At 53.2% G+C, this 25,361-nt stretch overlaps 1 protein-coding gene across 4 annotated transcripts in view; it reads left to right on the top strand.

The window, feature by feature from the left end:
* Window positions 1–9,010: 9,010 nt before the first annotated feature.
* The window catches only part of DOT1L (DOT1 like histone lysine methyltransferase), a 52,447-nt gene continuing 36,096 nt past the window's right edge, over window positions 9,011–25,361 (top strand). For 2 of the 4 annotated variants that reach the window (XM_012745681.3, XM_012745676.3), the window contains exons 1-4: window positions 9,011–9,343; window positions 22,055–22,098; window positions 23,526–23,600; window positions 25,060–25,123. In XM_012745681.3, coding sequence (XP_012601135.2) covers window positions 9,263–9,343; window positions 22,055–22,098; window positions 23,526–23,600; window positions 25,060–25,123 — 264 coding nt within the window. In that variant the 5' untranslated portion in view covers window positions 9,011–9,262. The remainder of the gene's footprint in view (window positions 9,344–22,054; window positions 22,099–23,525; window positions 23,601–25,059; window positions 25,124–25,361) is intronic. The other 2 variants (XM_075998184.1, XM_075998183.1) reach the window with 1 other exon arrangement.

Raw genomic sequence — 25,361 nt, 5'->3', positions numbered from 1 at the left:
TCTTGTCAACATTTGTTTCATTTTGTTTTTTCAATTTTATTTTTAATTGTCATGGGTACACAATAGTTGTAATCCTTGGTTTTGCCAGCAACATTTGTTTAATGAATACACAAACATGATGCTGCAATCCTAACAGTGCCACCTGGCAGTTGAGGAAGTCTCAGAGGCTCAGGTCACCCAGCAGAGCTTTCTGGCTCAAAGTCAGAAACACCTGCTGCTTCTGTCTATTTTTTTTTGGGGGGGGGGACAGAGTCTCACTCTGTTGCCCTGGTTAGAGTGCCGTGGCGTCAGCCTAGCACACAGCAACCTCAAACTCCTGGGTTCAAGCGATCCTCCTGCCTCAGCCTCCCGGTTAGCTGGGACTACAGGCATGTGCCACCATGCCCGGCTAATTTTTTCTATTTTTAGTTGTTTGGCTAATTTCTTTCTATTTATAGTAGAGACGGGGTCTCACTCTTGCTCAGGCTGGTGGTGCCTCTGTCTTTGAGCAGCACAGGTCCCAAGGATGGAGCCAGGTACAAGAGCAAGTGATTGAGCACCCCCCACCCCTCGAGACACCCATCAGGACCTTGGTGGCTGGGGAGGGCCAAGGCAAGGCCCAGCAAGGAACCCATTGTCTTGCATCACCTGTGGTCCTGGTAACCATGAGCGCCATGTCCACTGGGAGGTGGGGGAGGGCCTGACAATTCCTGGAGAGATGATGTAAAGTCAGACTGCCAGGGAGGAGGCTGAGGAGCCTGGGGTGGAGGGTGGAGCCTACTCCTCACCAAGGCCCCACGGGACATTCAGCCTGACAGTGTGATCCTGGGCCTCAGTTTCCCCAATTGCATAAGGGAATCATTACATTCCCTGTTGGCCTGAGCCTATGGAAAGTAGGAGGGACAAAAGTGTTAATAATGCTGACACTGATTATCATAATAATAGGCATATTTACTGAGCATGTGCTGTAAGTTTGTCGATGGCAGCTCTTTAACGCCCATATGAGGTTTATATAAAAATCAGAGACTGGGACCATGACCCAAAAGCAGACAACTGCTAAGGGGACGAACTGGGATTTGAACCCTCAACTGCTAGGTGGCACCATGACTCCAGAATTTACGTTCTTCTTACTCTACCCCATCCCAAGAATAGGAGTATTGTCCTACGCAACCAGGGTAAGATGACCATGTTCAGGAAATTTAACATTAATACACTAATATGCTTAGGTTTTGCTTTTTTGTTTTGTTTTGTTTAAGAAATAGGGTCTTGCTCTGTCACCCAGGCTGGAGTAGAGTGGCATCATCACAGCTCACTGTAACCTCCAACTCATGGGCTCAAGGGATCCTCCCACCTCAGCCTCCCGAGTATCTGGGACTACAGGTGCATACCCACCATACCCGGCTAATTTGTGTTATTTTTTTTATCTAGACAGGGTCTTGCTATGTGGCCCAGGCTGGTCTCAAACTCCTGGGCTCAAGACGTCCTCCTCCCTGGGCCTCCCAAAGTGCTGCATTACAGGCATAAGATACCACCCTCAGCAACATAGCAAGACCCTGTCTCCACAAAACATAGAAAAATTAGCTGGGTGTGGTGGTGCACACCTGCAGTCCCAGCTACTTGGGAGGCTGAGCTGGGAGGATCACTTGAGCCCAGGAGTTGGAGGCTGCAGTGAGCTGTGATGACGCCACTGCATTCCAGCCTGGGTGACAGAGCAAGACCCTATTTCTAAAACAAAACAAAACAAAAAAGCAGTATACCAACATAGCAATGGCAAATAACTTCTGTTAAATAAAAATTATAGGAGGCCATTATTTGGAACCAAGTTCCCGCATGAGGCTGCCACAGCCCAGACTAAAAATCAACATGGGATTACTCACGCTGAGGTTCTAGGGTTCTAAACCCAAACCAAGTTACCTGGTTTTCCCTGGCAGTCAGGAGATACAACAGCCAAACAGGCCACTTTCAGGGGTTCCCTCTGCTGTAGTACTTCACATGGCATCACCTGCTGCTCCCCACTCGGTGCTCTGTCATTCTGTCCCTGTCCCAGCATCACAAAGAAAATGACTTTAAGGCCGGGCATGGTGGCTCACGCCTGTAATCCTAACACTCTGGGAGGCTGAGGCGGGCAGTTTGCTTGAGGTCAGGAGTTTGAAACCAGCCTGAACAAGAGCGAGACCCCCGTCTCTACTATAAATAGAAAGAAATTAATTGGCCAACTAATATATATCGGAAAAAATTAGCCGGGCATGGTGGCACATGCCTGTAGTCCCAGCTACTCGGGAGGCTGCGGCAGGAGGATTGCTTGAGCATAGGAGTTTGAGGTTGCTGTGAGCTAGGCTGACGCCACAGCACTCACTCTAGCCTGTGCAACAAAGTGAGACTCTGTCTCAAAAAAAGAAAGAAAGAAAAAGAAAGAAAGAAAGAAAAGAAAGAAAGAAAGAAAGAAAGAAAGAAAGAAAGAAAGAAAGAAAGAAAGAAAGAAAATGACTTTAAAATAACGAATACACTTTTTGTTTTGTGTCTGCTTCCTTCAGCCCTGGTCTGTCTACACAGCCCATCGCCTCTGGCCACCGGCTGCGGGGACACTTATTCTATTCTGTGGCTTGAAGGGCGCCCGATTCTAGAAGCACAATAAAGTCAATCGAGATCTTCAATGAAAACTTGTTGGAATTTTGTCCTTTGACAGTTCTAGGGCCCCATTTGCCAGGAGCCATAGCAGGACCTTGGCACCCACAGTTGTAAGGATGAAACCAGGGGACATGGTGACTCTCTCAGCATTACCCAGCTGGGCAGGGATGGGTGGCCCCTGGTGCTGCCAGGTGGGCCCTGGTCTTCCCTGGGGAATGAGGAAGGTTCTGGAGGTGCTGAGGGTAAGCTGAGCCCTGGAAGGAGGTGGAGGGGGCAGGGGGTCCCAGGAAGAACATTCCAAGCAGGGGACAGTATGTGTCCTGGGCCCCGGGTCTCTCCCTGCCAGGGTTGGCTCTGACCATCCTCGAATGGAAAAAGTGGGGTTGGGGGAGGGGAGCAAGTGCCCGAGAGCCACCTTCTGTGATAGACAGCCCTGCTCAGGGTGTGGGGAGCCCTGGGGGTGTCTGCAGAGAGCGAGAGAGGGGGACAAAAAGAGAGACAGCGACAGACAGATGGAAACAGAGAGACAGACAGACAGACAGACAGAGAATCAGAGGGAGACAGGGAGGCAGGGAGGGAGGTGGATGCGGAGAGAGGAGGGATGGTGCCAGGGTTCCCTGCTGGCTCTGGCTGCCTCCTAAGGGATGGAAGCTTAAAATATTAATAGCTGTGGCTGTGGGAGGCAGAAGAGCCAGAGTCTTGTCCCTCGGGCAGTGGCTGGGCCTGGGTTTTTAGGGCTCAAGGGGGTGACAAGCAGGGAGGGAACTAAGACCCTTTTGTCTGGGAGCCCAGGGCTGTCCATGGAGGGGGATAGAGCCCATCTGATCCTGGGGGGGTATCCATCCTCTCCTTCCCCTGTCCCCTGGATGACCCTCTTCCTCTGCCAGCGGCTTCCTTTTCCCCATCCCTAAACCTCTCAGTTTGTTCTCACAGCCACCTGGGAAGTTTCTTTTCTTTCTTTTTTTTTGAGACAGAGTCTCACTTTGTTGCCCAGGCTAGAGTGAGTGCCATGGCGTCAGTCTAGCTCACAGCAACCTCAAACTCCTGGGCTCAAGTGATCCTCCTGCCTCAGCTTCCCGAGTAGCTGGGACTACAGGCTAGAGTGAGTGCCATGGCGTCAGTCTAGCTCACAGCAACCTCAAACTCCTGGGCTCAAGTGATCCTTCTGCCTCAGCTTCCCGAGTAGCTGGGACTACAGGCATGTGCCACCATGCCTGGCTAATTTTTTCTATATATATTAGTTGGCCAATTAATTTCTTTCTATTTATAGTAGAAACAGGGTCTTGCTCTTGCTCAGGCTGGTTTCAAACTCCTGACCTTGAGCAATCCGCCCGCCTTGGCCTCCCAGAGTGCCAGGATTACAGGCATGAGCCACCGCGCCCGGCTGGGAGTTTCTTTTTAAAAAGGGTTTCACTGACACCCATACAGAAAAGTCCACGATGGGGACACGGCACAAACTCCTGGACCTTGTAACACGGCCAGCTCCACAGCCCCCAGGGCAACCACGGTCCTGAGCTCATGGCCGTCTGCCTCCGCGCACACGTCTTTCCGATCTGGTCTGCTTGGTAAAACTAGTTTGGGAGAGTCACCGTGTGCATACTGTTAGGGACCGACCTTCCACAGCCCCACCGGACAGAAAAGCAGAGACATCGAGGATGCAATCACACAAGAGGAGGTTTATTTTCTGGCTAGCCAGGGTCCAAGCCCCAGAGCACCAACACAGTGGCCACTCTCGCAGGCAAGGACCCCGACCGGAACAACGGCATGCCTTTTATCCCCATGGTGCACAAGCTGCGCACAAGCCGACTACGCATGGATCATTGACCTTTAAAATGATTGGTTGCCCACTATTGCCTTTTGAAATAATTGGCGGGTTGGTTGCCCTCTATTGCCTGATGGGCCAGTCGCCCGTGCTTCAATGACCTCATCCCATAATTCCCGTTACAGCGGTGTAGCGAGCAAGCAATGACCAGAAGCAAAGGTTTGTGGTTAGCTCAAACCTTACTTAGGTGGGGTTACTTGCCCCACCCAAGTAAATTCCTCTGCCCTTCCTCTGTCCTACAAATTTCTCTGCCCTACACATACATGTAGGGTAGATGGTTCTGTGACATCTGTTTGTTGTATCGTTTGAGAACACTCAATGCTACAATGGAGAACAAGAGAAAGAAATCGTGCCCATGAAGGATTTATTTAACAAAGAGAGAGACAGGGAGAGAAAGCAGTGGAATGGGAGAGACGCCTGGGTTGTGTTAAGTCCAGGCAGGGGAGTCAGTGGCAGGGCTTGTAACCCCCGAGACTGCTAAAGTCTGGAACTGGACACTGGGGCCAGATCTTTCTCTCGGTGGAGCCATCCTGGGCACTGCAGGGTGCTGAGTAGCGTCCCTGCTTCCACTCACCCCATGCCAGGAGCACTTCGCAATGTGACAACCACAAATATCCCCAGACATCACCCAGTGTCCCCTGGGGGGTAAAATCAGCCCTTGTTTAGAAATCCTGGCCTGGACAGCAAAGTAGTAACATGTCGTAAGCTCAGCATAGACAGCATGAGTAGAGTCTCTGATAGAAAGGACAGAACAAACAAGGAACTTAGTTAAGGACGTGCTGACCCTAGACTGGCAGAGATGGCATCCCCGAAACAGCCACCCATGGTGACCCTCCCTGTCCCATGAATGTTGTGCCCTGGATAAACAGACACAAGGCTGGGCCGAGCCCAGAGTCTCCCGAGGGACAACTATGTGGAGGACGTTGGCTCCAGGCCCCGTCCCCCGCTAAGCCTGCTCTGGTCCTGGGCCCCCAGCAGATGGCTGGTGCAGCACGGAGGACAACCATAAGCTCCGAGTCATCAAGTTCAGGTCACCTGGCACTTCCTCCTGCAGGAGGTGCCACACCCAAACCCCATCTCCTTCCTGGTGAGATTTAAGTTGCTCCACCAGCCATATGAATCAGCAGGGCTGGATTGATGGAGTTTTCCATAATAAACACAGAAAATAAACAGAGATGAATATTTTTGGCTTTGCTGGGCTGATGGGCTGCAGACTCCACCCCACTCGTTCTCCATAAGTATCATCCATCTGTCTCCCGCTCTGTGCCTCCTGCTCTGTGCTGGGCTCTGAACTGGCCCCCGAGGGCACCAGGGTGGCTGAGTCTGGGGTTCAGGAAGGCCCTGCTGGCTGCATGAGGACTTAGCTGGGTCCTGGCTGAGTGCAGCCTCTGCTGTTAGAACTCCACCTGTGCTGAGATCTCAGCCTCCCCACCTCTCACCTGTGGGCACCCCAGGCACCTGACCTGGGCAGAACAGATGCCAGCACCACCTGCCCCCCTCAGAAGTTTCCACATGGAAGGGAGATATGGGAAGGACGGCAGGTGCTCAGTGGTAAACAGGGGTGGCTGCATTTCTCAGGGGTCCCCAGAAGCAGCACTGAGGAGGATGCCCTGTATAGAACAGAGAGATTTATTTATTTATTTATTTTTATTTTTATTTATTTTTTTGAGACAGAGTCTCACTTTGTTGCCCAGGCTAGAGTGAGTGCCATGGCATCAGCCTAGCTCACAGCAACCTCAATCTCCTGGGCTCAATCAATCCTTCTGCCTCAGCCTCCCAAGTAGCTGGGACTACAGGCATGCACGACCATGCCCGGCTAATTTTTTGTATATATATTTTTAGTTGGTCAATTAATTTCTTTCTATTTTTAGTAGAGCCGAGGTCTTACTCAGGCTGGTTTTGAACTCCTGACCTAGAGCAATCTGCCCACCTCGGCCTCCCAGAGTGCTCGGACAGAGAGTTTTATTTTAAGGAACTGACTCATGCAATCGTGGGGCAGCAGGTCTGAGGTTTGCAGGGCAGGCCGGCAGGCTGGACACCAGGAAGAATGGATGGTTGCTGCAGCCTGGAGGCAGAATTCCCTCTTCCTTGGGGGAGTGGGACCTTGTTTTCTTTTTCTCCTAAGGCCTTAGGAGATTGCATGAGGCCTGCTAAGGAGGAAATGATTCAATGACACTTGCTACAGGCAGACTTTCCTCAGGACCCTCTGAGCAGGTGTAGGGACCATGCGACAGGGTTTTGAAGTAGGGTCGAGAGATTGGGCTCCCCTGGCTCTGAGTACAGCTAGGAAAAGCAGGAACTCACCGCCAAGGAGCAAGATGGGCAGGAGTCAGAGGCTGGAAAATTACTAAAAGGCAAAACTGACCTAACAGGATTCTTGCTGAAGGCAGGCCAGGGTGACCACACAGCACAAGGCCAAGGTAGCAAGGCCAAGGTGAGGGGTGGAGGAATTTGGTTGGATACCTAGCTATGGGGGATGGGTGACCGCTGGCTAAACTGACTTAAAGGCAGGATTTTTGCTAGAACTGGATTCTGCAGGAAAGCCAAAGATGCCAGGTGTGGTAGCTAACTCCTGTAATCTTAGTACTCTAGGAGGCTGAGGCGGGAGGATCACTTGAGCTCAGGAGTTTGAGACTAGCCTGAGCAAGAGAGAGACCCCATCTCTACTGAAAAATAGAAACATTAGCTGCTGGGGAGGCTGAGGCAGGAGAATCCCTTGATTGCCACCCCACTCTAGCCCAGGTGACAGAGAGAAACTGTGCAAAAAAAAAAAAAAATTGTTTTGTCTAGGAGGGAATCTTGGGCAGGCCTACCCACATCAGGAAAGAACCATTCACTTTACTCAAAGGCCCTGATTTAAATGATAATCAAGTCTGAAAATACTTTTAGGGGGACATCTAGAATAAAGTTTGGCCTAACCAGCTGACATATAGATTAACATGGAGTGAGGAGCATCTATGACACTTGTCATTATTTTCCCCCTTGACCATTATTATGACTATTTCTATTTTGAACGGAAAAATCCAAACTCTGAAATATTTGAAAGAAGTTTATTCTGAACCAAATTTAATGACCATGACCTGGAGCCACTCCAAAGAAATCTTGGTCAAGTGGACTCCGCTGCGGCTGGGTTATAGTTTGATTTTATATATTTCAGGGAGTCAGGGGTTACAGGTAAAGTCGTAAATCAATACGTGGAAGACATGCATTGGTTTGGCCAATAAAGGTGGGAAATCTGTAAGGGAGGGCTTACAGGTTACTGGTGGGTTTAAAGATTCTTTGGCTTGTAATTGGTTAAAGACTTGAAGCTTTGTCTAAATGCTTGGAATAGGCTGGTTCAAAGGTAGTGAGTTATCTCACGTGATTGTTCACAGTCAGTTACAGATTGAACTCCTTGTTCTACTACTTTCCCCCCTCCTCACTACTGCACTTGACTAGTCTAAAAATAAAAAAAAAAATTAAAAAAAATAAAGGCTTGGAATGTTTCAACACAAGGAGTTGTTATCAGAGATAAGCCACCGGGACATACATTTGTTGTGTTAATTGAGGACCTGCAGGTTTGTCTTCCATACCCTTAGGCTTGTCAATGGGTCACAAAGGATGTCTCCAAGAAGGGAGGGGGGATGATGAGGCGTGTCTGACTTCCCTCCTCCTGGCAGACAATTTATTTTTATTTTATTTTATTTTTTTTGAGACAGAGTCTCGCTTTGTTGCCCAGGCTAGAGTGAATGCCGTGGCGTCAACCTAGCTCACAGCAACCTCAGCCTCTCCAGCAGCTGGGACTACAGGCATGTGCCACCATGCCCAGCTAATTTTTTCTATATATATATATTAGTTGGCCAATTAATTTCTTTCTATTTATAGTAGAGACGGGGGTCTCGCTCTTGCTCAGGCTGGTTTCGAACTCCTGACCTTGAGTAATCTGCCTGCCTCGGTCTCCCAGAGTGCTAGGATGACAGGCGTGAGCCACCGCACCAGGCTGACAATTTAGTATTAGGATATTCCTTTGGCCACGAGGGGGTCCATTCAGTCAGCCGGTATGGGGAGGGAGAGCCTTAAAATTTTATTTTAGTTCACACTATAAAGTGGAAGCCCTCTGCAGGCAGGGTGTTTCATTTTTTCCACTGGGGAGCAGGAAATGGCCAGTGTCCTGTGCATCCTAGATGCTCAACAAACAGCATTATATACCTGAATCCCACACCTGGAGCTGGAGTTGGAGCCTGGATTGCGGCTCTAACGTTGCTCAAGGATTTGTGGTTTTATTACGCGGTGCGCCGGACGGCTGGCCGAGTCCTCCTCCGGAGGCGAGATTCGAACCAGCAATACCCGCAGGATCTCCCCGGGTCCCCCGCTTCGGGAGGCGGGGCGGGCGGGTGTGGGCGGGGCGGCTGAGGGCACTCGAGGACGCCCGTGCGTGCGTGCTTGCGTGCGTGGGTCCGAGCGGGCGGGCGAGTCCACGGGGCGGGGCGGCGGGGGGGTGCCGCGCGCGGCTCGCGGGCGGGGTTGGGGAACGCGCGCCGGCTCCTCGCGCTGGGCCCCCCCGCGCGCGCGCGGCGAGTGGTTGCGCCCGACCCCCGGCTCATTGTGCTCGCCTCACGCCGGCCCAAGATGGCGGCGGCGCTGGAGGCCCCGGGCCTGTGACCACAAAGAGGGAGCCGGGGGCCGGACGGGAGCGCGGCGGCGGCGGCGGCGGCGGCGGCCAAGGCCAGGCCCCCTCCCCTCAGCCTCCCGCCCCTCCCTCCCGCCCGCCCTCCTCCGCCCGCCCTCCCGCCGGCGGCCCCGCCCCTCCCCCAACCGCCCGCCTAGCATGGTGCGGCGGCCGCGCTCGCCGACATGGGGGAGAAGCTCGAGCTGAGGCTCAAGTCGCCCGTTGGGGCCGAGCCCGCCGTCTACCCGTGGCCGCTACCGGTCTACGTGAGTGCCTCCCCTCCCCCTGCCTCCGGGCCGCCCCTCCCCCGCGTCCCGGGATCCCTGGCCCCTCCGCCGCACGCGCCGGGCCGCCAAGTGGCTGTTGGGGACCCGCGTTCGCGCCCCGCCAGGGCCCCGCGGCCGTTCCCCGGGGGGTGGCAGCCGGCGCGCGGGGCGGGAGCGGGACTCCGCGCCCCCAGTCCGTTCGCGCTGCCGTTGCCCGCGGGCGCCGTTGGCGGCTCGCTCCCGGCGCTGTCAGCGTGCTGGGCTCTCCTATTGCTATTTTGGGGGACATCTTTCTCCTGTTCCTTCCCCGTTTTCCTCCTGGCTCTTTGTTTTTTTTAATTAGGAATTTTGTCCCGCTAATCTTGAATGGGCGGGACTGGACTGACCCTGGGAAGTTAGGAAATTTTGTTCCTCTAATCTTGGGTGCGTTTGGATTGCCCCGACCCTGGGAAGTTAGGAATTGCTGTCCCATTGATCCTGGGGACCCTTGGAAGCGACAGGCCGGGTGGAAACTTGGAAGGGAGACCCCCGGATGGTTTCAGGAGCCCACGCGGGGCGCCGGGGGTCGCTGTCACGGCGTCGGCCCGTGGCGGAGGCGGTGTGCGTGCGTCCGCGTGTCCCTACTCCTTCGGTCCACTTTTCGGGCTGGGCAGAGCACGTTTTGGATGGGAAACAGAACAGGCGCTGTTGGTGGGTGACTTTGGGGCGTCTGTTTTTGTGCACACTGCGTTTTGGGGAGGGACAGCCCTGCAGGGGGCCCCGGCGGGGGAAACCCGCACGCCCGGGGACTCCTGCGCGCGCTCGGCATGTGTCAGTTGTTGGAAACGTGGTGTCCGGGGGCGGAGTCAGCGTGCAACGAGCGCCCGGATAGCCCGGGCTGGCGCGTGGCCCCGGGTCCTGGCTACTTGGAGGGTTCGGTGGGGTTTCTAGCCCGGCCGCAGGCTCTGTTCGAGCCCGGCCCGCGCACAGAGGCTGCCCAGTCGGGCCCTGGGGCTCTGGCTTTTCCGGTTGGGCAGCTCCTGGTGTGCGCCGGGCTGGGTGCAGGGCGGGGAAACGTCCAACGACAGAAACTGAAAGCAGAGGTGCCCTAGCTCGCTTACCGGTTTCTACCTTCAAACATTCAAAGCTTTCCAAGCCCTTCCTTGCCGCTGCTTCCCCTCCCCCCTGCTGTGTGCTCATCCTGGGAAGTGGTAGAAGACCTCTCACCATTTTAAACTTTTATTTCTTCCTCTTCTAGTTGTCATACAGTATAGCTCACTGTAGGGCACAGTTGTGTGAGTTTTGACAAATGCATGAAGTCTCTAAACCACTGTCACAGACAAGAGGTGCAACGGTTCAGTCACCTCCCACCTCCTGGCTGATCCATTCTTATCTGAAAGTTGTGCTTTTTTCCAGAAAGTCAGGTGAATGGGCTCAGCCGCATGTAGCTTTTGGATTTGGGGGACTCTCTCAGAATGCGTCAAAGATTCACCCATGTTGCTGGGGGTTTCAAAATTATTCCCTTTATTTTGCTGAGTCAAAGCCATTGGAGGGAGGACCAGCAATTGTCCCTTTGCCTGCAGGTCACAGGACTTGTGGGCTGTGTCCGTGTCTGGGGATTAGAACGAAGCTGCCTTAAACATCTGGCAGGTCTTCCTGTGAACTTAGCGGTCACCTCACTGGGGAAGGTTCTCGGAATGGGACTGCTGGGCTGGTGTAAGTGTACATCTCACATTTTTCCATCCTAAGAGTTGTCGTTTTTGAGTGTTGAAAGAGTTAAGAAATCCTTGGAGCCTGGTATCTGGGCCCTGGGCAGTGATCTTGCCAGCTGCCTCTGCCCTTGTCCCCAGTATTAAACTGAAAGTTCACATGGAGACAGCCCCTCTGTCCCTGCCTGGGGATTTGTGACCTGACTGGCTGGCATTCTGTTGTAAGTGAGGCCCTCTCTCTGCCCAGGGCTGGCGGGAGCGAGCTTTCTAGTGGCGGGCGGGACTGAGCTGCCCAGCGCCTTTTCCTCACTGGCCAGCACTCCACTTGGCAGGGGACAGTGTGTGCTGGGCCAGCAGGCAGGCGGGCCCAGCGGAATTCTTAGCACGAGTAGCCAGCAGCTACCTTCTTACAACCTTACGGTGACGGCTTCTAACTTCCCGTTCCCATTGAGGAATCTGGCTTCCTATAAGGAACAATGAGGGGGCAGTACTTTGTAGGAATTCATGTGTGGTGAGAATTCTGTGATTGCCATGTGAGGAATGTGGACTGTTTGAGAAGCATAGAATTTTGGAGGGCCAGAGTACTCAGATGACCACTCATTTGAAAGGACGGAGCACATTTATTCCTGTTTTATTCCGAAAGCTCCTACTGAATACCTTCCCTGTTCATGGGGGGTGTAGAGGCCAGTCTGCCAGCATCCTTAGTCTCAAGAAACTCATGGAATGTGGGTAGGTAGGTTATAAACAAAAGAGTTGAGCAGATAAAGTGCTGAGTACAGAGAGATCCCTGAGGGAGAGCTGCCAGTTTTGCTCTGGGGGAGGTTGTGGGTGGCTTCTTGGGGGGAGGGGCACGTTTAGGAGGAAGTGGAAACAAACTTCTGTCCACACTCGGAAATGAGCCCTTTGGAAACGCGGTTTGCCCTTTGGCAATTGAAGGGACTGAAGGTGATTTTTGTTACATGGCTTGAGCTGGGGGGGGACTGCTTCCTGAGAACAGTGCATGGTGGCGCTTCTAAGGCAGGGCAGACTTGCCCTATTGGTGGGAAAGGCGCAGGTGGACGGGAAGAACCCGAGAGGGCCAGGAGTGGGACCTTCCCCTTCCTGACTCACCCAGCTGTGGGTGGGCAGAGAGCCTCCCTGGCTGAGTGTCCCTGTTCTCTGATGAGCGCAGGCTGGCCTGACCGTGGGCGGCAGTTAGTGGGTGAGTAGTAGCTGAGGGGGCGGAGTGAGCCATCCCGCTGTGACTCAGAAGTTATTTTCTGACGCTGACCTCCTTGTGCATGAGTGTCCTGCTTAATCCAAGCTTGTGGGGGAGGCAGATTAACCTTTAGACTATTTTGTGTGGCTGAAGGAGTTGCCTTAGTAAGGGAAGGAGTATAGCAGGAGAGACCTGGTGTTCCACGTCGGGGTCATAATAACACACAAGATGGGCTGTCCAGGAACTAGAGCCCCAGCCTGGTCTTTCCCTGAGAATGGTGCTCTTTTCTTCTTTTTTCCCCTTTTTTTCTTTTTTTTTAAATAGATAGGGTCTGCTTTGTTGCCCAGGTTGGCTTTGAACTCCTGGGCCCAAGTGATCCAACTTCATCCTCCCTAGTAGCTGGGACTACAGGCGCCACCACCACTGTGTCCAGATAATGTTCTTTTTTTGTAATTAAATCTTTTGTTTTGAGATAATTGTAGATTTATACTGTTGACCTAAAAGAAGAAAACTGGGGCAAAATTAATATAAGTAGAGACTTTATTTGGGCCAAGTTTGAAGACTGCATCTGGGAGCATAGGCTCTAAGTTGCCCTGAACATACAGTGAAAAGGAGAGCCAGTTCTAAGTTGTTTGCCAAGAACTTATGTTAAAGTAATGTGAGTGAGTGATTGGCTGTAGGCGTTGATCTTTGTGTCACAGAGTCCAGGGACCTAGAGAGAAAGGGTGACGCTGCCAGGCCCCCTGGTTGGGTGTGGGTGACTGAAGCCCCTGCTCTCAGCTCTGGGCCTGGCAAACCTTGGACACCTCACACAGCTCAGATACCTTGGGCTGCTCATTCCTCAGCACTGGAGATGTGTAGGAAGTAAGCCAGCGCATTTCTCTGGTATTCATTGGACAATCAGCACTCGGGATTCCAAATGTTTGGGGGCTTTTCACCACAGGCCGAGCAGCCAACCAATTCAGCAGCCGACAGCAGCTGGGCCCTTCAGTTCAGTTCCGAGCCACAGGTTGAGGACTCAGCCTCCAGGACTGCCCCCGCTTTAGATGCCAGTTGTGAGCCCCGGGTTCTTTTACCTGCTGTAAGGGGGGGGGGGTCCCATGCCTGCCTCAGGCTTGGTTATCCTCCTTGAGTGGCCCACTGGACACAGGGAAACACTGTCATTGGCTGATTCATGATAAAGGACTTGACAGACAGAGGATACCGGTGGGGACAGAGGAAGAGCCACTCTGGGCGCCACCTTCTAGGCACCTCTGGAGTTTGGCCATCTGGAAGCTCCCAGAAGCTAGTCCTCTGGGGCTTTTATGGAAGCTCCAGTACCTGGGCAGGAGTGATCACAACACTGGCCACTGGTCACCTACTCCACCTTCTGCCCCTCCCCATGGTTGGGGTGGGGCTGAGAGTCCCAGCACTCTAATTGGTGACCCGCCCTGTCCTGAAGCTACTTGGGTGGGCAGCCACCAGTGAGCTCATTAGCATATGGCAAGACATTTATCACTTAGGAGATTCCTAGGATTTTAGGAGATAAGAGGACAAAGACCATATGCATATGTCACAGCATCACACCCTCCCAGTTCTAAGATTACAGGAAGAACCTGTTCCTTTACCCAGTTCCCCAGTGGTGGCATCTTAGGAAGTATAATTATATCCTTGATGTTGATGTCTGTACAGGCAGGTACACAACATTTTGGGGCCCCCTTTCCTTGCTGGAATCTGCAGGTGCTCCTGTGTTTGCGGGTGGTGGGTCCCAGGAGGAGTCCTTCCCCGCTCTTTCTGACGTTCCTTCTTTCCTGAGTGCTGTCTCCTCCCTGCCTAGGGAGTGTGTCCTGGCCTCCCTAGTGGGGCGGATGCTGTGCCTCGGTTCCCTTCTCTCACCTGTGGTTTTATACCTTAGCCGCCTTTGTGCCTCCTCTTTCCCCTCACACCATTCCCACTGGTCCCAGCCATGGGTGCAGGCAGGGTGTGGGGTGTCTTTCGAGTGATGCTGCCAGTCGACTGAGCACCTGCCGCCCCCAAGCGAGGCATTGGGGAGCTTGGCGCGGTGGGGACCTGCGCTCCATCCTCTCTGGTCTGCTGGGGCCCACGGTGGCCTTCAGTGCGCCCCAGGGACTCACTGCATTCTTTGGGGTTTTCTAGCACCTCTCAGGGTCCCTGCCATATGGTGCTTGGGCCCTCTCCCTGCCCACAGCACAGGTCAGTGGTTAAGGTTTGAATACTGGCTCTGCCACTTCATGTGCCATTGGAATAATCTGCATCTCTGTGGCACAGTTGTGTCCCCTCTGTTATGGGATGAGTGAGACAGAGCACAGGAAGCATGTTAGAATCCCACTAGGCGCTTATGCGTGGTGAATGATGTTAACTTTGTTAATACTTTTGTGAACATAATTTTAAAAACCTGACAATTTTTCTCAGAATTCTAACCAGTGGTGGATCCAGCCTAGGCTGCGTCTGGGGCCTGGGGGGAGGGCCCAGAGGACCCGAATCTTGAAGGCAGCCTGCGAATGGTAGGAAGGTTTCTTTCCTGTAAGAATTTCTGCATTTGATGGCTCTTTTGGCTGTGATCTGTGAGGGCTGTTCTGTGGAATTGTGTCCCAGCACCTAGTCCCCACAAGGCCAGGGTCTGGGGTGAGGGACTCACCCCTCGCCCTGTAGGACTTCACGGGGTGAGCGTGCTGGGGCTGGGGGTATGGCAGAAGGGCTGGCTTGGGAGAGATTCCAACAGTAGTCAGGGCTGGTTCTGCCCCCAGGGGACACATGGTGATGTCTGGAGATATTGCGGTTTTCACCTCCGGGGCTTGGGGAAGCCCTGGGACGCTGCTCAGCACCCACCATGCTCAGGATGGCCCCAGCAGAGTGTGGAACCGTGAATGCCAGCAGTGCTGAGGCTTGGTGGAGTCACCCTGTACTCCATGTGCAGATGTCCTCTCGGGGTACTGAGGACGAGTAAGTCTGAGGAGCTCAGGCCCAAACTTAGGCTTGCTGAAGACATTCACCCTGAACGTCAGCAGTTCTTATTAGGTCTGTTGGAGGCAATGCACTGTGTCCACCTAGAGGAGGAAACTGAGGCAGGGTTGACGTATGTAGGAGGTTATTGGGGCCAGGTTTGGGGGCTGCAGCCTGAGACACATCCCAGTAGCCCTGAGCTTTGTCTGGACGAAGGCATTTAGGAGGGCATTCCAAAGGAAAGAGCAGGGCAGTTCTTAGGATGCCTCATTAAAATCACATAAGGGACTGATACTCCTCAGTGTTCTTTGTTTCACAGATGATAATGGGTGAGGGTCACCTTGTGCAACTGAGATACCATCTTTGGGGGCTTATCAGCTGGGCTAGAAACTGCTGGGAAGCAGAAGATGGGACACCTGCCTGTAAACAGTGGCCCTGGGGCATGGGGACTGAGGTCACCTCTTGCCTCTCTTGGCCTGATGGAGAGCTAACTTTTCTTGCTCAATTGAGTGAGACATGCCCTGACCTGCTCCTGGCATGGGCGTCACTGCCTTGGGGCTGAGGTTTCTGGAGTCCCCTGTCCTCAGAGCTCTACCCTTCAACAGGAAAGACAGCCTCTCTCCTGTCTGGGCTTCAGTGGGTGGTGCTGCACCAACCCTGGGTGTGGGAGAGGGAGTGCCCCAAGGGGAGAGCGAGGAGTGATGGGCAGGGCTGTGTGCCCAGGGTGGGGCCCTGAGTTGCTGGTGCCTTTTCACAAGTCATAAAATTCACCCATTTAAAGTGTATAATGCAGGCTGGGTGCGGTGGCTCTCACCCATAATCCTAGCTCTCTGGGAGGCTGAAGTAGGAGGATTATTTGAGCTTAGGAGTTGGAAACTAGCCTGAACAAGAGTGAGACCCTGTCTCTACTAAAAAAATAGAAAGAAATTAGATGGATAACTAAAAACATATAGAAAAAATTAGCCGGGTATAGTGGTGCATGCCTGTAGTCCCAGCTACTCAGGAGGCTGAGGCAAGAGGATTGCTTGAGCCCAGGAGTTTGAGGTTGCTGTGAGCTAGGCCGACGCCAGGGCACTCTAGCCTGGACAACAGAATGAGACTCTGTCTCAGAAAAAAATAAACAAATAAATAAAGTGTACAATGCAGTGGTTTTTAGTATATTCGTAAATCGTGCAGCTGTCACTAGTATCTACTTCTAGAACATTCTGGTCACTCCAAAAAGCCCCCTCCCCATGAACAGCCTTTCCCCATCTCCTCCTGAGCCCCTGACAACCATGAATCCACGTCCTGTGTCTGGATCTGCCTGTTCTGGACATTTCATATAAATGGAGTGACACACTTTGTGTCCTTCTGTGTCTGGTGTCTCTCACTGAGCACGATGTCCTAAAGGTCCATCCACACTGGCGTGTTTTAGGGCCTTGTCCCTTTTCACAGCTGAGTGATATTCTGCATGTGGAGGGACCAGGTGGTAGGGCCTTTGGCCTTCATCCTGGGGTGTGGTTCTGATGTTGAACCTTGTGCCCAGGGTCAAGAAGGAGTGGGACTGGCTGCGTGGGTCCGGGGTGGAGTCTGGGCTCGCTGCTCGGGGCAGCGAGTCCTGGACTGAGCTACTAAACGAAGTCCTCACCAGTGCCTGGGCTTTTCTGTCCTCCTATTACATCTGTGGCTGTGGCCTCAGCTTGGCGTGGTCTGTGGTAGTGAGGCCTTTCCTTGGATGAGGGCGGGAAGAGTGTGGTGAGAACTCTTGGTCCATGTGCCCAGCCTCCCTCCTGTGTGACTTCATGGCAAGCTGCTGGGCACTCACAGAGGGCACCCGTGTGGTTGCTGGGCAGCGAGCGGTCCTAGGGCTATTGTTAGGAAATCCACGGGAATGGTCTTGTCAGCCCTCGGTTGCAGCTGTGCCCTGGAGCTGCACAGCACACTCCGGTCTTGCAGCATCCTTGGGCCAGGCCCTTTGGGGACATGGGTTCAGGGTCAAGTCTAGGGATGCTCTGGCAACTGGGCACTGTGGGGTGACAGTACAGAGAAGTGGGGCCACTGGCTGCTGTTGGGACAGTGCGGCTCTGGAGCCTGCTTCCCTGTGAGACCCCCTTCCCTAACTACCACAATGCAGTGTGCTGGGCCAAGGGGGCATTGCGCAGTGACCGCAGGAATGCTTAGCACCCCACATCTGGAGCAAGGTCCCGCTGGGCTTTGCTACCGGTCTCTGGTCAGCTGCTCGAGATGGTGGGAAGGGGGTGCCGTGCCTGCCGTCTCACCTGCAGGGGTGTCCTGCTTCTGGGAGAGACCCCTTTCCTCCCACTGTCGGGTCCCCTGGTAAGTTTTCTTGCAGAGGCTGCCTCTGTTCAGGAGGTTCTGGCTTCTCCACAGTGACAGGGGTGTTCCTACATTGGCACTCATTTGCCAGAGGGCCGTGCCTCGCCTGGGTTTGGGGTTTTCCTTGTCACCTAGCACGGCTGTCTGCTGTCTCAGTTATAAGCCGCAGGAGCTGGAGGCTGGCTGGCTGGCAGGGTATTTTTAGCTGTGGTTTTGTCTTGCTAGTACCTCCTTTGTCACAGGGCCCGCGCAGGTCAGAGTTGGTGCCCAGTGTGGGCAGCGTGAGCCGAGCCCTCCTTCCTGGTGATTCATTGCCTGGTCGTGTTTCTCGCAGTTCTGTTTCGTTTGAGCAGAAAACATTCCCTGGGAGCCAGATGAATCACAGGTATGAGGATGGGAAGGCGCTATTAAAGCGTTGACTCAGCACCCCCTGCCCGAGAAAGATTACTTGCAGAAACGTCATTTGCCCTTTTCTGCTCTCCTTTGCAGCGTAACATTATTTTGGGGGGCCACGTAATAGTCATTCTTAACACGAATGCCATGCAGAACCCGCCGTGGGTGGCTTGACCTTTTCCACAGCCCTGTGCATCCACTCCTGCCCTCTCACAGACAGTGGCCCTGCCCACAGCTCAGGAGGCAGTTCCCCAGCCCGGCAGTGTGCCCTGTGTCCCTGTCACATACCTTTGTAGTAGCTTTTGCTCCCGCCAAACACAGGAGTCCAGAGGTAGCTTGTTGTGGCCATTGCTGTGTGCACCGAGGGCCATGAGCCTGGGGTCTAACTCTCGTGTGCGGATCCTGCCAGGCTTTTCTGAACCCTGAGGGTCAAGCAGAGATGTCTCCTTTCTGGGCAGGTGGGTGGGCGGTGCCTGCTGGACCCCGACTGAGATGGGAGGTCTGGGAGGGGGCTGGCACGCAGCGTGCCTTTCCAGCCCAGGCCTGCCCCAGGGCCTGAGAAACAGATGGGATACTGGGCCGCAGATGCAGAGTGACCTGTCCAAGGCCCCATTCCAGAAATGGAGTTGGATTAATTCTCCTGGTCTTTGGGTCATGAACCTCCATGTGGAAGAGGCCTGTGCTTGGTAGGTTCTGGCTATGTGGAATTCCTAAACCATGCTTGGACAAGGAGCCCCAAGAATGCTGCCCGTCCTCTTGCCACCTGGCCAGGCAGGCCTCCCCCAGTGCCCTCCGCCCATGACCCTAACTCCCCTCTGTCTCAAGAGTGCCTGTGAGCCTCTGCCTTCCAGCTGGGTCCCACTGGTAACTCCAAGGTTCTTGCTGCCCTTTCCTGGGATGGGACGAAGGGTCTCACCCTGCCTGCCCTCCAAGCCAGTCTTGAGAATGGGTCAGGCCGCCTGAGCCATTGTGCTGGTGTGTTTTGCTTTCTATTTATTTGTGCACAAGGCCTCTCTTTTTGGGTTCCTGCTAATTTTGACCTGGTGGCGAAGGTGCTGTCATTATACCGTATTTGGTTGTGTTAAAACCATAAATCGGTTACTTTTGTGCCTGCCGGAAGAGTTCCTCCTTAATTAGTTTAACCGTGGACTTAGTGTGACTGGACTTAAAGCAATCAAAGGCCCTGTGTATAATCCTAGCACTCTGGGAGGCCCAGGTGGGAGGATTGCTTGAGGGCAGGAGTTAGAGGCTGCAGTGAGCTATGATGATGCCACTGTACTCTACCTGGGGTGATAGAGCAAGACTGTTTCAAAAAAAAAAAAAAGGCAATCAAGAATGAAAGTTTTGGCCAGGTGCGGTGGCTCACGCCTGCTAATCCTAGCACTCTGGGAGGCTGAGGTGGGCTGATCATTTGAGCTCAGGGGTTTGAAACCAGCCTGAGCAAGAGCGAGACCCCGTCTCTACTAAAAATAGAAAGAAATTAATTGGCTAACTAAAAATATATAGAAAAAATTAGCCGGGTGTGGTGGCTCAAGCCTGTAATCCTAGCACTCTGAGAGGCCGAGGCGGGAGGATTGCTCAAGGTCAGGAGTTTGAGACCAGCCTGAGCAAGAGTGAGACCCTGTCTCTACTAAAAATAGAAAGAAATTAATTGGCCAACTAAAAATATATGGAAAAATTAGCCAGGCATGATGGTGCATGCCTGTAGTCCCAGCTACTTGGGAGGCTAAGGCAAAAGGATCACTTAGGCCCAGGAGTTTGAGGTTGCTGTGAGGTAGGCTGATGACATGGCACTCTAGCCTGGGCAACAGAGTGAGACTGTGTCTCAAAAAAAAAAAAAAAAAAAAAAAGAAAGTTTGGCCAGGGCGGTAGTTTTAGGAAGCTGAGGTGGGATTGCTTGAGCCCAGGAGTTTGAGATCAGCCTGGGCAATATATTGAGACCCTGCCTCTATAAAAAATAAGAAAAATCACTGTCTGTATGAAAAACAGAAAAATTAGCTGGACATGGTGGCACCTGTAGTCCCAGCTACTCAGGAGGTTGAGCAAGAGGATCGCTTGAGCCCAGGAGCTGGAGGCTGCAGTGAGCTGTGATGACAGCACTGCACTCCAGCCTGGGAGACAGCAAGACCCCGTCTCTGGAAAAAACAGTAAAATAAAAAGTTTGTTACAAGGTCATGTCATAACATTTGAGCAGCAAATGGAGCTCAGGAGCCTCCAGCCTCTGTCTCTGCCCCTGCTGTGTGTCTCTGGCCTGGCTGGGCATCAGGGAGCTTGCTGTTCCCATCCTTGCCTGGCATGGCTGACCCATGTAGTAAGCTTTTTTGAGACATAATTCACATACTGTACAATTCATGCCCTTTAAAGTATACAGTTCACTGGCTTATAGTACATTCACATAGTTGTGTAATAATCACCACAATCAGTTTTAGGATATTTTTATCTGCATGAAGAGGCCCTGCCCCCATCAGCAGTCACTCCCCCTCCCCCCCCCCCCCCCCGCCCCTGGCACCCACAAATCCACATCCCGTCTCTGTGGTTTTGCCTATTCTGGACATTTCATATAAATGGAATTTCTCACCGTGTGTCCTTCTCTGTCTGGTGTCTCTCAGATGTAGATACCTTGTTCGAGAATGTGGGGGCCCAGCACCGCCTGGTGGGGACGGGTTGGGCGTGTGTACTGCCATATGTAGCTGGGGAAATGCTGTTGTCTGTGGTCCTTGGCAGGGGGAAAGGGAGGAAGCCCCAGGCCGTGGTCTCCAGACTGGGGCTTAGGCATGGAGTCCTACCACCCGATGAGGGGTGAGGGCTAGGGAACTGCAGCCCCTGCTCTTCCTGTCCGCCTGTTCCGTTCTGTCAGCAGAGTAGTCCTCGTGTAAATGCTCATGTGTGAACTGGTGGGAAACTATCTCTGTTTCTTTTTTTTCCTTGGAGATGGGTCTCCCTGTGCCGCCCAGGCTGGAATGCAGTCATCACAGCTCACTGCAGCCTCCAGTTCCTGGGCTCAAGTGATCCTCCTGCCTCAGCCTCCTGAGTAGCTGGGACTATAGGCATGGGCCGTGGCGCCCAGCATTTTTTCTATTTTTAGTTAGAGATGGGGTCTTGCTCTTGTTCAGGCTGGTCTTTTTTTTTTTTTTTTTTTGAGACAGAGTCTCCCTTTGTTGTCCAGGCTAGAGTGAGTGCCGTGGCATCAGCTTAGCTCACAGCAACCTCCAACTCCTGGGCTCAAGCAATCCTGCTGCCTCAGCCTCCTGAGTAGCTGGGACTACAGGCATGTGCCACTATGCCCGGCTAATTTTTTCTATATATATTAGTTGGCCAATTAATTTCTTTCTATTTTTAGTAGAGACGGGGTCTCGCTCTTGCTCAGGCTGGTTTCAAACTCCTGACCTCGAGCAGTGCCCGCCTCGGCCTCCCAGAGTGCTATGATTACAGGTGTGAGTCACTGCGCCTGGCATTTCAGGCTGGTCTTGAACTCTTGAGCAGAAGCAGTTCTCCTGCCTTGGCCTCCCAGAGTGCTGGGATTACAGGTGTGAGCCACCATGCCCGGCTGTGATCCCTATTTCTAACTGATGGTTGTTCACTCAGGCTCGCCAATCCCTGCAGAGTGACAGACCTGCCTGTGGCCATGGGCCTTGGGAGTGGGGCAGATGGGAGCCTTATGCAGGGGAGGGGGTCTGGTTCTTTGGGTATGATGTGTTCCACAAGTGCTGGCCCTGTGGTTTTTACAGATGAGGAAACAGAGGTCCAGGAAGCTCAGTCACTTGCAGTCACGTGCTGGGTGTGTATGGACTGGGGCCTCCTAGGCCATGGCTCCTGGGCTGGACAGGCCTCAGGGAGGAGTCGCAGTGGGCACGTGGAGGCCAGGCGAGGTGCCTGCACTGCTGGGGTGTGGGTGAGGGACCAGTGGCCACAGGGAGAGCAGGCTGACTGGAGCTGCAGACTCTATCCGGCCCTGTTCCCTCTTCCCTGCTGGGGGCACAGCATGCTGGGAACAGGTCCCGGAGTGTCCCTGGTGGTCCCTGCCTGGGAGATGGGCTTGGGAGCCACATCAGTAGGAAATGAAAAGAGCCGATGGCGTGGACCATCCAGGAGGAAGGGTGGCCTCTGGTTGTCCAGGATCACCTCCTGAGATCACATGGCCCGACAGGTCTGAACTGTCCCTTTCCTTTCTAGGACAAACATCACGATGCTGCTCATGAGATCATCGAGACCATCCGGTGAGTCCCGGCACCCGCTGGGGGGCGTGAGGGGCGCTCATGGGCAGGGGTGTCTGTAGAACCACTTGTCCATGCATCCTACCCACTGGTCACGGTCAGCATCCTCTGGGCACGCTCACGCCAAGACACCGCCTGGGTCTTCGTCCCTGTGTGCTCTCAGTGTGCTCCTCCACCCAGCCTGCCCTCGGGATCTGTGCCCACATGTGTGACAACCCCACCATGGTTTTCCCTTTATGCCACTAAGGAGCATATCTCAGCGATTAATGTGAGAATGTCAGACGACTTTTCCTTCCCGGGTGAACCCTCTGGGCCTCGATGTGTGCTGAATTCCACTTACTAACACATTTAAAGGAGTTTGTGTCTGTGTTCGTGAGGGATGTTGGTCTGTATGTTCCTTTCTCATAATGATGACTTTGCAACCCTTTGTCTCTCCCTGGTTTGGTGTCAGGATGGTGCTGGCCTTGTGAAACTCTGAGCAAGTTTTTGTGGGGTAGTGTCACATCTTAAATGTTTGGTAGAATCCATCTCTGGGCCTGGAGCTTTCTTTGTGGGAAGGAACTTGATTAGGAAAATGGAAACCAGGCATGGTGGTGCTTGTCATCCCAGCTACTTGGGAGACTGAGGCAGGAGGATCTCTTGAGCCTAGAAGTTGGAGGCTGCTGTCAGCTGTGGTGATGCTACTGCACTGCAGCCTGGGTGTCAGAACAAGATCCTGTCTCCATAAAAAAAGGAAATGGAGTTCTTTAATAGGTGTAGGGCTGTTAGGACCTTCCGTTTCTTCATGTCCATTTTGGTAATTTTAACCTTCAAGGAATTTGCTCATTCCTTCTGAGTTGTTGGGGTTGTTGGCTTACCATGTCTCATACTATCCTGTTCTCCTTTTACTGTCTGTGAGACCTATACTGATGACCTTCCTTTTGTGGTTTTTGTCTGAGGGTGTGTTGGGACCTGAGTGAGGCTTACGCGAGTGATGAGTTGGTGTGTTTTCCCATCTCTTAATCTGGGAGTCCCTCTCCGTCTCGTTCTTCCTTGCAGTGTGTGTGTTGAAGAAGCTCTCATGTGTTTTGGGACTAGCGAATTCTTCAAATAATAGTTCTCTTTAGTTTCTAGTCGATACATTGCTTTTCCAGCTCAGCTTTGAGCCACCTTGGTTCCTTACTAACCCTATAACATAAGTTCACTCAGCTCCCGACAGCCACCATCATTCAACTTTGGAGCCACATAAAATCTGTGCGAGTCACAATTTCACCATAAACTTTCAATTAGTTGTTCTGAAATAATTCTTCCCTTTTCTGCTTTATGGTTAGAGTTGAGTAATGGGGGTTTATGTGTTTATAACTGAGAGTCAACAACGTTTAAGAAAGTTGAATGTGGAAAACAGAGCCTGAATGATGATATTCATTGTTGTTTCTGCATTTCTGTTCCAGATGGGTCTGTGAAGAAATCCCGGATCTCAAGCTCGCCATGGAGAACTACGTGCTGATAGATTATGACACCAAAAGGTGGGCGGGGCTCTTCCAAGCTGCCCCTCCCCAGGGGACAGGCTCACCACTCCGGGGACACAGCCTATTATTAGCTCTTCTTAGATAGTACAAGCCGATCCGACATTTCCTTTTAGAGTTGGCAATAGCTGCCATAAAGTTATTTTGGGAGGAAATGTTTATCAACTATTGGCAAAGGCTGTCAGAGCGAGGACATAATTGGAAACTGCACACTGTGGAAACTTGAGTTGCTGTGTGTGAAATCACCCGAGTTAGCAAGTGCTCTTTTTATAGCAGGCAGCTGACTGCCAGAAGTCAGCGCTCAGGCCCGGAGCCGGGCCACCGTGCTGGCCTGGGAGGCTTGGGCACAGCCCCATTCAGGTCACAGTTAGGTTTGGTGAGTAACTGTGTCTTCAGCCCTCTGGCCCCTTCTAGCAATTTCTTCCCAGCATCTCCTAGCTCTCAGAGGAGAGTCTTCTGGGTGGAGACGGGCAGGGCCGTTTCTGGAATGCCTGCCTGGGATTGTTTTGTTTTTCTTTGTGAAAGAAGGAGGATGTTCCAGGCTCATGCCTCTTTCAGCCCTTCAGAGGCTACAAGTGGACAGGGCAGTCCTCCTCCGTTCTGTGTCATCCTGAGTTTGGGTCACTGCCTCCAACAGAGGGTCAAGCCCAAAGTAGCCCTGAAGCCCCAGTGCACCCAGCACCCGGGTGGATTTACCTCATTCACGTTTTCCAGGATTTCGATTTCAGGGCAATGTCTTGTTTGCTGCTTCTGAATTCTTGTACTTGCCCACCTGCACCTGCTGTTTAAGGAGACTAGGATTTGTCCTAGTCTTTGAGTACTAGTCTTCTGTTAGGAAGGGAAAATGGGAATGTAGCCATGCAGAGCAATTGCCCCAGTTATGTAGGGCAAGGAGGGGGCTGGGCGGCTGGGGGTTCCCCTGGACTTCCTCCTTGTGTGTTTAGTACATATTACTCATATGTTTGGATGTGTCAGAGCTTTTTAAAAGGTTTTATGCATAGAAGCAACGGTGCCTCCCTCCCTCCTGCAGGGCTGGGCTGTCCTCCTGCCCAGCTCTAGCCATCCAGGCAGAGAGAGGCCTGATGGCCTTGGCCCGGTGTCCTGGCCTAGGTGAGGGGAAGGGTTCCTGTCCAGGTCTGACCACACTCAGCTGGGTGCAGAGAGGGAGGGCCCCGCATTGGTTCCACACTAAGGCCTGCTGGGTGCCCTTGGCCGGCTGTGGGTTTGACCTGTGAGCTCAGTCTGTCTAGGCTGTGGTGCCTGTGCGTGCACGTTGGCCATGGGTTTCCCCTCATCAGGTCGGAAATGAGGCTTCTGCCCAAGGGTTGTGATGGTTGGTGGCTGTCGTGGGCACCTGGCCCCATCTGACCTTGCCAGGTGCGGGGCTGTGCCCTCCCTGGGAAGGTCCTGATGCTGTGCTGAGCTTCTGGTGACTGGTGTCTTCCCTCGTCTTTTCCAGCTTCGAGAGCATGCAGAGGCTCTGTGACAAGTACAACCGGGCCATCGACAGCATCCACCAGCTGGTAGGTGGCCTTGCTCTCCCGACCTGTCTCCTCCTGTGGCCGCACTCATGCCTCTGGTCCCTGTCCCCTGGGTGGGTCTTCACAGTACTGGCCCCAGACCCCTCCAGACCATTAAGTCACCACATGGGAGCTCTGGCAGCCCCCCTCTAGAACCCCAGGATCAAATGTGCAGGTAGGGTAAGAACCACTGCTGTTGCAACAGGCATGGCCTGGGGTATCTTCGGCCGACCACGAGCTG

The sequence above is a fragment of the Microcebus murinus genome, chromosome 27 (assembly GCF_040939455.1).
Source record: "Microcebus murinus isolate Inina chromosome 27, M.murinus_Inina_mat1.0, whole genome shotgun sequence".
In the NCBI taxonomy this organism is placed as follows: domain Eukaryota; kingdom Metazoa; phylum Chordata; class Mammalia; order Primates; family Cheirogaleidae; genus Microcebus; species Microcebus murinus.
The sequence above is the reverse complement of the archived record's forward strand: the minus strand, read 5'-3'. Positions and strand labels throughout refer to the sequence as shown.